Raw genomic sequence first — 11,490 nt, 5'->3', positions numbered from 1 at the left:
ATAGCAGAATGAAAATAGCAGAACAGGCAAGACAGAGGTAACCAATGCAGCAAATAAAAGGATCAACATGTTTTAATAACATGAGCAAAGCAGCTGAAGGACAGCTCCCTGCAGAGATCCATGTTCCATGCAGAGGCAGCAGGGAGATTAAAAGTGCTTGGGTTGTGATTAAAATCTTATTTGTACCAGAAACACCTACTTTTTCCACTCCTCAATTAAATAGTTTGACTGCATTATCCTTTGTGTGCTCACTCTCACATACACACTAAACTCTTGGGTTTCCTGTCTTGAAATACCACTGTGACAACCCACGTTCTGATAGCACTTCAGCTTCCTTCAGGTGCTGAAGCAACAGGCAATCCACCTTTCAGGCACAGGATTATGAAACAAGGACTGAGATCCATGGCCAAGGATAGTGTCGGTGACATCCAAGCTGAAGAATGTACAATGAATCACAAAGGCTGTTTTTTGTATTCTTCAGGGCATGATTTCAAAATGGAAGCCCCTGATGCAGCCCTCAGAACCAACAGCTGAGCCTTGCCTCCCAGTATGGCTGAGACAACAAAATAAATATTTGCCAGGAAGCAAATACTGAAGTTTGCTAGCTTCCAAGGGAATCACTCAGCAGAGCAGCTCTCAGGATAGGTATCAGTTTCAATAAGAAGTGAAGGTGCAGTTTCTGCTAATGTTACAGATTTTCTTTTTAGCTGTCTTTTGTATCTTAACATTAATGGACTTTCTGCACACATCAAGGATTTGAAGCACTCACATCAACCATGGCAGGCATTCACCCAAGGTGCAAGACCTCAAAATAGTTAGACGCCCAATTATGACAGTTTCCAGATCTTTGGTATCAGGGCTAAGTAAGGTCACAAAGAAATTTGGTAGTAGAATATAAACCTTGTCTTGGCTGTGCCAAATAATGTATTGGCATCTGCTGCCCTTTCCCAGGTTCCCTGTTATTCTCACCCTTGCTTTTTTTCCCCCCTAGTGAAAACTGTTGCTGCTCTATGTGCAACATGGCACACCTGTCTTTTTCATGACTATTAAATATACAGATGCCCATTCCAGAATGTTCGGTGACATTCAAGAAAGCAAAAGGCATCTGAAATAATCTTCAGTGACAGATAAGAACTACACACAAATTAGATCCCAGTAAGACAGTAATCAAGGACTCAACAGGCATTTAGTATTAAATACCTTTTGCTATGTGTTAAAATTGGTGAATGAACAGTATCAGTATCCCAAGGTTAAACCTCTGCACTTCAGGCTGATGCACAGGTCCCAGGCAAGGTACAGTATCATACATCCAGACAAGATCTGGCTGTGATCCCATCAACACAGGATGGAGTTTGCATGTCTCTGACCATGCTTTTTCTGTTTCTGCAGGATGGATGACATACAGCTGTGCAAAGACATTATGAACCTTAAGAAAGAGCTGCAGAGTTTGGTAGCAATCCCAGGTAATGGCTATCTCCAACCCAATATTAGGATAATACTTGGGTGATACATAGGTGGGGATGGCATCAGGAACACACCTCTACCCCTAACAATCAGAAACATGCTCCCAATGTTGAGTTCCATAATTCTTTCCTTTAACCCTTATTTTTCCCTCCCATCTTTAATCCCCTGGTCTCCAAATTTCTTTTCATGCTGTATTTCACTGCTCCCTTGGCAGCAACCCGGCAAGTATCACTCAAACAAGGTACACGTTCCTTCATTCTTGCACTCCCTTGGCAATCTCAAGGGAACCAGGTGGCACAGAGACTGTCAGGTAGAAAAGACAAAGTGCTGAGATACCAGAGATAAAAGGGAGAAAGGAGAGGGATTTATAACCATCACTGTGAACACGATTGCTTTTTTCCAAGATATACCAATTCATTGTCACACCTGTAGTTAAATCTACCTTCTAGAATAAAGTAAAATGGGTTTTTTTACAGAAAGCAAGTGGCAAAAGCCTGCTTTGTGTTTTGCCTTAATTCTCTGAAAATTCACTGCTCTAAGGAGGGACAGAGTTGTGGACAGTTTTGCAGTCCTTAACTCCAAACTCCAGCTTGAAATCAATGAGGAATTTTGCCTCACTACAGCTTTGCTGGTTTAGCTCATCCACAACAGCCCTTCTCTGCTCAAGAAAAGAGTACAGACAGATCCTGCAAAAAGTTCAGCAACTGCAATGGGCCATTTACACTAGATGGCCATTTACACTGCATGGCCTCTAGCACCCTTCAGAAATAATTTGCTGCTGCCTAACTATTAAGGACGAGTTTTGACACTCCTTTGGTTATCCTCATTTTTTCCCCCTCTACATTTTATTGTGTGACTTTAGAGGACAACTTTCTCCCCAGAAAGGAGAGAGGTCACTCATGAAATAGGAAACAGGGTTCTACTCTGAGGCCAGATGTTCTTAGTTGTATAAAAACTTTTCTACTTTTCTTTGCAACAAAACTAGATTCATAATTTTTCTTTCTTTTTCTTTCTTTATAATACTTAGTTATTTATAGGTCACATTTTTAATTTCTAACAACACTGTTGGTACATTATTGGTTTAAATGGTATTGGAAAGGATTATGAATCCTACAAAATAACTGTGAATTATTCCCCTTGCTTCACCTCTTCTAGCCTGCAGCTTTCCTACCCTTACTTTTAACTTACAGTTATGGTTGATTGGTTTTAATTTTTTTGGTGGGCTTCTTTTTTAAAAAAAAAAAACCTTTTAGAAATTATTTTCCAGTCAAACTCTTAAGCAGAGATCCACAGGCAGCAGTTTCTCCTTAGCACTCTGCAAATCTCAGCAAACTTAAGTATTAACAATGCGCAGTTCCAGCAGCACCATCTTTTGGCAGACTCACAAGAATACTTTTGTCTTAATGAAGACAAGCTGCTGGCTTTCACACAGAGCTAACTGCTGACACAGTATGTGCCTAACCTAGAAAAACACTTTCCAAAAATGGATTCTTTCATAACACCTTCATCAGAATTTTCCTTTTAGTATAGAGATTTATATAGAGACCTGCTCTTTGGTTTCAGCAGAAGACATGGGATCAGTCTTTTAGTACACTGATTGTGCAGTGCTTTGCCACAATTCAGGATGCATGTATTTGGCAGGCAGTTTCCTGAAGGATATAATAGGAGAGCACATCTCAATCTGGGAAGAGGATAAATTGAAAGGAAGTAGAAAGTAGCTTCTACCTTCACTAGTAAGAGGAGATGATCCTTTGCTCCACAGACAAAGAGGCAAAGCAAGAAAAAAGTGATTTCTAAGCTTTTTTTTTCCTGCTGCAAATTAAGCATTAATCACAGTAATTCTTCATAGGTAACAAAGTAGAGGCCTTGAAATCTTCATAGCAGTCAATAACCACCTTCCTTCATCATTTCTGAAAGATAAAACACAGAAAATACATCCCAGACAAAGCAGCCTTACATTATATTACAAATTATTTCCTCTGCTACTGGCAGACCATAATTTAAAATTTTCCAAGGAGTATGACTGAGATTGAGACTTACAGAATTTCATAGTCTTGAAAATATATTCAAGGTGTTTTATCTCACTTAGGAACATATTTATTGCAGAAATTCCCAGCAGTAAGCATCCTGAGGCCCATGATCCAAAATTAAGCTGTACTAAAGAATTATTTTCAAATGTCTGATTTATTTAGCTCTTTAAAATATCTTATAAGTTCAATCAGCAGACATAACATAGCTCAGATGTATCAGACTGCAGGCAAATTTCCCTTCTTGCCACAACTCATTATACTTAATTTTATGGTTCTCTAAATGCATTTCTACTGCTCAAACCCAAAATTCTTGATTTAATGCAAAGGGTCTTCTCAGATAATCAAAATTTTCAGCTTCTTGAGGAAACTGTGGGCTGGGATTTGCCTCTGGCTTTATCTCTGCTCTGCTTGCTAGGTTTGAAGGTTTCTGTCTCAACTACATTTGCTTTATAACCTTAAACTAAACTACAGCTCTGCAATCCCTAACATTCATGAGTTTTAGTTTGTGACAGGCACATCTTTCATGTCACAAAAATTGTCTATAGACAACCTAGTCATTACAGACTGGCCAATTAACAAGGACATACATTAATTATTCAGATTTTTGAAGCATGGGGAAAATAAACACTTTAATTTATTTTTCCACATTTTACAATTGATATTTGTGTGGATTTTCAGCTCACCTGCCTTACCAGAGTAGATAAAAAGTATTGTAGTAAACAGCCAAAGCTGTCATGAAATACAGAGAAATGGTTCCTTTAGGTGTGGTCTCATTTCCCCTGAGGTCAAAAGGAGTTTGTATCATGGATATTAATGAAGCATCTTGGACTGTTTTCTTACCAAACCTCTTTAAAAAAAATTCAAAGTAGTGTCTTGCAGAGTAATTTAATATTAAAAGTAGACTTGGCAGGCCCCATGGAGTCTCCAGACCATTAAGCAGATCAGACAAGAGCAGCAAGTGGAAGAGAGAAAAAGAGGCAGTGACCAGAACACGCTGAGGTTTTGGTGACTTGGGTCTGAAGAACCATGGACTTCAATCACCAATTCATTCTTAGACAGCTGCAATATCCACCCCCTGCTCCACTCCCTAGAATCCAAAGTAGTAATCTCTTTTCTCTGTTTTTGACTAGAAAAGGAAAAAACAAAGATGGAGAAACAAAGAGAGGATGAACTGATTCAGAAGATCCATAGACTGGTACAAAAAAGAGATTTTCTTGTAGATGATGCAGAGGTGGAGAGATTACGGTAAGAACTAAAAGCAACTGAACTTATTTGTGAGATTTCACAAGTCTAATACTACACTGGAGTGACAGAATTTACACTGACATTGATGGGAGAGAATCGGTCCTGTAAAACAATTTACCAAGTTAAAAGCCTCCTCCCAGTTCTATAGGAAAAAAAACTTAAAACTAGATTACTGCACTTCTGTGGCTCTTTATCCCATTAATAATGCAGTCGTCTCATGACTACAGCAGGGTTTGGCCTCTTGCTTCCCTACCAGAAGATGTCTGGGCATTTACCATTAAAAAGAGAAGTATTTTTGCTGCTGCCAGAAGATCCTCTTGGCATGGTAGTAGTCATGAAATGGAATTCTATAAGGCACATATTTGTAGACATCCAAAATCTGCCTTTTTTTTTTTTAAATGAATAATGTTGTCCGTTTTTATTGTTACTATTATCACCCTGCCATAGCAAAAAAAAAAAAAAAAAAAGCAATCACTAACACAGGTTTACCTAACCTAAAGCATAAACAAGTTCAGGATGGTTTCGTGTCTATACCTTAGCCCAAAGTTGCTGAGAAACTTGTGGTCTTCCTCAGAAGTTCATTTCCAGCTGTTACACTGAGATCCCAACACTCTACAAATAGTCAGCAGTTTTGCCATTACTTCCCCGGTCTCTTTCTACAGTAAAGATTCAAGGTTCATCAGTCCATTTATCCTAAATGACAATATCTCTTCCAACACATTTAGATTCTAAGCAAGCAAAGGACAGGAGAGAAGAAAGCTTGCCAGAGTCCTGCAGCTGATCAAAGAGAGCTGGCCAAAGTCAGCAGCTGACAAGAAGCCTGAGCTCGTAATATAATCCAGAACTCTCAACTGCTAGTTCGATGTGCAAATTGCTAAAACCTCATCAGCAGCCAGACAATACAACAGCCTAATTGCAGGCTACTGAAAATGTACTGCTATGCACTATGCAGATGTGAATACGTTAGTGTCAATTCACGTTTGCAGTAACTCCCCTCAGGCTTTTCTTTAAAACTCTTGATAATAAAATCTGCTTTTCTTCTAAACTGAGATAGTAAACAAACAATGAGTGCCCTGGTGGAAGTAACAAAAAAGCAGTGAAACTAACACAGAAATATTGTTAATAGATACAATCAAGGTTAGCAACACAATCTTTCTATTTTGGGCCTAATGCTGTCATCTTCAGAGACAGAGAAATACTTGGTTTTGGTAAACACTAACAGCAGAAGATCATGAGATCCGGTCTTCTGTCTAAGCAGGCTTTTAAAAATAAGCAGTACAATCACAGCAATATGTATCTTCTACTTTACTTCGTAGAGGAAGCATTGTGAAGCACTTGTGAGGCCAGCTTAAAATACGTGATACATTATGGTTTAAATCCACTGACTAGGGAATATAATGAATCCAGCACTATCAGAGACAAGTGAAGAACCCTCTGAATTCTACAAGAAGTTTGTTACTGTTTTCATTTAGGGTAAATATTTTGCTCTTTAATAAGTGTTTTTAAAAAGCACAAAGAAATGAATTGTTTACTAGTGATTTGATCCTAGCTTCTCTAGCTTTTACTGTCTCATTTACAGAGACAACACTGGTATTTCTATAACAGATTTATTTTGCTTTTTTCCACCAGAGAGAAAGAAGAAGACAAAGAGATGGCTGAATTCCTTCGCACCAAGTTAAAACCCTTAGACAAAGCAACACAGTCTCCTACCAGTGAGTTCCTAAACATTAAGGAAAACAAGAATAGGGAAACCACTAAAGGCAACTGGATAAAAGAGCATTTTCACAGGCCATGCTGGGCCAGCCAAAAAAGCTGCCAAAAGCTAGGTTAATCTAGCTAGATCATCCTGAAACAAGATAGTGCATCAGCAATTGCTAGCCACTTAGAATTCAGATGCCCAATTACCCCTTAAAACTGAATCCAGGTCCTCTATGGCCACTTTAAAATTGCTTTGTATGGTTTAAGTATGCAAAGTATATTTGAATACATATTGCCACAACCTGCTTTTGTAAGCAACTAGATTTATTTGCCAATCATTCTTCCCATCTGGTTCTACAAAAATAACTGGAAAAATACTCCTAAGATATATGCTAGGATATCTGAAGCAAAGTTTGCCTGTTTCACTGCAGGCAAGGTGGAAACTAGAGAAAAGACTGCAAACTTCCACAGCTGCCCCAAATTTCTTACATCTTACCAGCATAAATATTCTTTTCTATCACCTCAACCCAAATCACGTATGGACAGAACTGCAAATACACTAATTTCTCAGTAACTAAGCATCTTGGGTGATTCTCTTGGAAGCTTTTACCTGCAATGTTCAAACAAAACAGTCACAGCATGAGCTCTAGAAGTTAACAGATTGATTTCAAATGCAGTGTTAGCAGAAAAGATTCTTTTCACCCTGAAAAATTAAAACCTACTTTTATCTTGTTCTTCTAATTACTATATCTAAGTTGATGAGAGAATAAACTCTAGCAGTATTTTTGTTCTTCAACTCCTTAGTTGTTGGAGTTTAAACACAGTAAGATGACTTTCTGTGGAAGAATCTGTTATCTGACCCTATGGCTCTGAACAGGGACACCTGGACTGAACAAGATGCAAGAAGTTTAGCCTCCCATTGAGATATCTGGATTCTCTAGCCCCTGTTAAACTCCCTCCTATAAAGAGATAAGACTTCCTGAGCAGTTTGAATCCACATACCGGCTTGGTTACTACCAAAGTGTTGGACATATTTTTCAAACAAGAGCTAAAAAAATTCAGGGAGGAAGAGAAGAGGGGAGGGCGTGAAAGGCTTACATTCTTTAAGCTAGAAGTAGGAAGAAATAGTTTGACCAGCTCTTGATTTTAATGGTGTCCTGTTTTGAACATTGCAGGCAGCCCAGCAGAAAAGAAGGCAGAACCTCCTCCAAGCAAGCCCACCATTGCCAAAGCAGGATTGGCCATTATTAAAGATTGTTGTGGGGCCACACAATGCAGCATCATGTAGCTCTGGGCTCTCTACCATGTTTGTCTCTTCAAATGTTTTCACTGAATGAAACTGTAGGGTGAGGGGAACTAACAGCATCCTGCTAACGGAATCAAGAGCAACTGGTACTACAGTAATCCCCGGAATGTACAATGGCAGGTTCTTCACTGTTGCATGGATCACTCAACACGCATGCCTAAAAACAAAAGAAATCTATATAGTGGCTGTCCGGTGACCAGAAAAGATCTATAGTAGAGTCAACAAAAATGCCCCAGTCATAAAAGTGAATGAAAAGAGGGTATATTTCATCCAGTAAGGTGTAAAACAGCAATTTTACTAGGCCATCACTTTGTAAGATTTTGTTGTACACTTTTCCCCCCTTGACAAACAGCACTCGAAAGCTGCTGGGATATCCTATTTTGGCTACTTATCATAACAAAAGCCACAAGTAGCAACGTTGTATATAGTGCAACTGATAGATGGAGCAACTTTAGGATAAGTGATGTTGCATACAAAATACTTACCAAAATAGTGTGATGTTCAACTACTTTGCTGTGGAGTTTCACTTCCAATTCTTCCTAAAGAATGAGGATCAGTGACAAGGATGCTGCAAGTAGAGATAAGATTTTTATATCCCATATAATTTCGGAATTACTCAAATCAAATTAATATTGCTCGCACCAGGGAAAATAAATCTCTGATAAAGCTTTAGCAAGCACAGCTACAATAATCTGCAAATACACGATGTGGTCCAAAGCCGTGTCATTTCTCTTTTAGACTTCCATATCACATGGAGTCAGAGAAATATTCACCCAGAGAACTCTGTCCACTATTAGAAGATACATGCAGTATGATATTACATATCACTGGTAGGCTGCCAAGAGGAGAGCGGAAGACAAACAAAACTGAACTAATATTTAAACACTGCTTAAAACAACTATTAATTGAATATTTCACGACCATAAAAAATATAAACTGTCAAGCATAGGAAGACACTAGCCACCCAAGACAAATTGTCTGCAAGAAAAATATACAGAAGTAGGTATTTGTGGTAGGAAGATCACATTCTACACAAAATGGATTTAAAATTAAGGGAAATACAGAAAGACTTACCTGTGTTTCACCATTAAATGTGTTTCTGGTCTCTATGCAGATTAAGCCTTGTGGAATCCAATATCTTTATATTAGCTGTCAGTAGCTGGTTTGTCTGTGTGATGGTATTCCATATAAATGTACCGTGATAGGTGTAAATAGTAAAATAAATGTACATGGATCTAATGTGAAAATCTCAGGCTTAGGAATAACAAACAGATAGGAAAAAAGTTCCTAAAATAAAGTTTTTCAAGAGGAACTTCCATTTTGTGAAGCCAGCCAAGTGAAGTGTACACTTACATACAAAGGAACCACAGTTATAGGAAAGGAGAAAAAAATTAAACAGCAGTTACCCAAAAAGGATAAACAGTAATTTTTTAGAGAAAGTATCTTATTAAGGTTCAAGGAGATAGACACCATCTAAAGTAACTCAGACTATTCTTGTACAAATAAAACCTAATCCCTAGCATTGGACTGATTCAATGAAGAACATCTGCATATCCAGAATAATTTGTTTCAGTATTGCAGACTCACTCGAGACAAAGAACCTATACCACAAAGTTCCTTAAGGTTTAAGGATCAAGGAGAAAAAAAACAAAACAAAACAAAAAAAACCCCACAAAAACCAAAACACAAAAGGTTTCCACTAAGACATGAAGCACTTTCATTACTTTGACCAATGATGCAGGAAAGAGGACAAAACATATCCAAAAGCTGAATAGTCATACATAGTTATTGCATCCTTGCTGATGCATACATCACATTAAGCTCTGTAGCTGTTAGTATCTACTGTATCTGGTATGGGTTGGGTTCTGTATAGCACTTGTGTACATTGACAGAGTTATAGGGAAGAGTGCTTTTAAGGGAAAATACACCCTGGAAGGGAAGAAATACCCACTGGCTTCTGCAAAATTCAACAGCCTCTTGAATTTGCTGGAACCCAACTAAAACATCAGGAATTATCAGTATCTTAAGATAAGAGGCAGATGTTCAGTGCCATTAACAAAGGCAAATGGAAGTTAGGAAAAAGCCTGTAGTGAAGCACCAAACTTAAAGCCTTAGGAGGATCAGCTGTTACAACCAAGTATTGTGAATGCTGGTAAATAAAGGGTCCTGAAGAAGGATTTCAAACAGTTTTTGTAAGGCAAGAGGTGACTTACGCACTTTAGTGTTAAACCAGGCTGTGCTAATGATTAGGATGAACCCTGCATGCTGCACAGAATCTACAGCCCCTTGGGAAGAAAAGTGGAATCAGTAGAATGTAGGTTTGTATGAAAAAATTTCATTAACAGGAAATGGAACTAGACATTTCTGGGATGCAACACTCATGACTAGGCTACAGAGCCCCCTCCTTTAATTAAAATGAAGAAGAAAAAACACAGCAAGTATGAATATGTAATATTCATATACAGTTAGCACTGGTAGCCAGTGCCCCAAAGGGACATGAAGTACAGCAGTATTTATGAGAGCGAACTTCAGAAGTTCTAGCTAGGCTCAGCTGAAAGGTTGTTTTCTTTACATGAGTTTGTTTTGTTTTTAATTATCAAATTGCTTCAGTTCTGTTTTTATTTGGGTGGATTTGAACAGCTTGCCTGCAGTGCACCAGTAGTTCCTTTAGAAGGGGGTCAGTGAAGCTGCTTAGCAATAAAGTCCTGGATTCTTTTAGACTCTGAGGTCAGATTCTCAACAGTGTTCAACACTGGCTTACAGCACTGTCCATCCAGAACACAGCCAAGCCCTAATGGCTTACTTCAAACACAATGGTTGTAACTAAACAAATGAAACATAGGAAGGGATTAAGTACATATAAATCTTGGTCCTTGTTATTTTAAAAAAAAAAACAAAAAACAAACCCACACAAAACACCACCAAAAACCCCACCAGACTAAACCACTGAATAGTCCCAATGAGGGACTTTGTAACTTCCATGATCCTATGAACATTGCACATTATGCAATCCCCATGTGTAAAATCAGCAGAAAATATCAGACAAGTATCTTTAGGTGATTACATCAAGTAACTGGCATAATTTCAGAGCTGATTTTCAGGTTCTCTCTTACTGTCTGCAAAGAGGGACACTGGTTGACTGAAGCACCTGAAGTACCTTCTGGAAATCCTGGCTGGTTATCACTTCAGAAAGAAGACAAGGCATCAGAAAAAGAAGAATTTACGGTGGATTTGACACACTATTTCCTCTATGAACTGGTAAACATGGCTATATTCAGTAAAGGATCTTGGTCTACTGAGAAAAACAATAGTGCTGAAGTGCTATTTGTACTAATCACCAATTCTACCAGCAAATGGTTCTCTTGTACCTTCCCCTAGGCCTATTGACTATCTTCAGCAAGTTAAACATATTTCCAAATAAACTAAGCTGCTGTGTTATACTAAGTATATCTTTCTTTCTGTTACTGAAGGGAATAAGTGGTTGTGGAGTATAGTGGGATGCACTTACTGTGCTACTGTGCTTTTCAAAAATAATAGGATTATTATTCTGCAATAAGGGAGTAATTTGGTAAGTTAGTGATGCTACTAAAATAAAAGGACTTTATCTCACTGAAAAAACCCATAGTTTCTCCAATGACACTCCACAAACAAAAGCCACCAAAAAAGCCAATCTTATGCTCCTAGGCGACTTTGAAACCTCACTACAGCCCAGAGCACTGCAGATTAGAACATGGTTCCCAGCCCTAC

The 11,490-nt window shown here is 38.4% G+C and overlaps 2 protein-coding genes across 3 annotated transcripts in view; one reads left to right on the top strand and one right to left on the bottom strand.

Moving 5' to 3' along the window:
• BMERB1 (bMERB domain containing 1) overlaps positions 1–7,680 on the top strand; it is a 49,360-nt gene extending 41,680 nt beyond the window's left edge. The window contains exons 3-5 of the mRNA XM_035895079.1: positions 1,390–1,463; positions 4,625–4,739; positions 6,369–7,680. Of these exons, the coding sequence (XP_035750972.1) occupies positions 1,390–1,463; positions 4,625–4,739; positions 6,369–6,570 (391 nt within the window). The 3' untranslated portion in view covers positions 6,571–7,680. The remainder of the gene's footprint in view (positions 1–1,389; positions 1,464–4,624; positions 4,740–6,368) is intronic.
• MARF1 (meiosis regulator and mRNA stability factor 1) overlaps positions 1,462–11,490 on the bottom strand; it is a 43,342-nt gene continuing 33,313 nt past the window's right edge. The window contains exons 28-29 of one of the 2 annotated variants that reach the window (XR_004842113.1): positions 8,229–8,311; positions 1,462–3,374 (exon numbers count right to left, since the gene is read on the bottom strand). The gene's annotated coding sequence lies outside the window, so the exon portion shown is untranslated. Of the gene's footprint in view, positions 3,375–7,817; positions 7,901–8,228; positions 8,312–11,490 lie in introns of those variants that run through there. The other variant, XR_004842114.1, reaches the window with a different exon arrangement.

The sequence above is a fragment of the Egretta garzetta genome, unplaced genomic scaffold, assembly GCF_000687185.1.
Source record: "Egretta garzetta isolate BGI_Z169 unplaced genomic scaffold, ASM68718v1 scaffold575, whole genome shotgun sequence".
Classification (NCBI taxonomy): Eukaryota; Metazoa; Chordata; class Aves; order Pelecaniformes; family Ardeidae; genus Egretta; species Egretta garzetta.
Note: the sequence above shows the minus strand (reverse complement) of the source record. Positions and strands in the feature narration are given on the sequence as shown.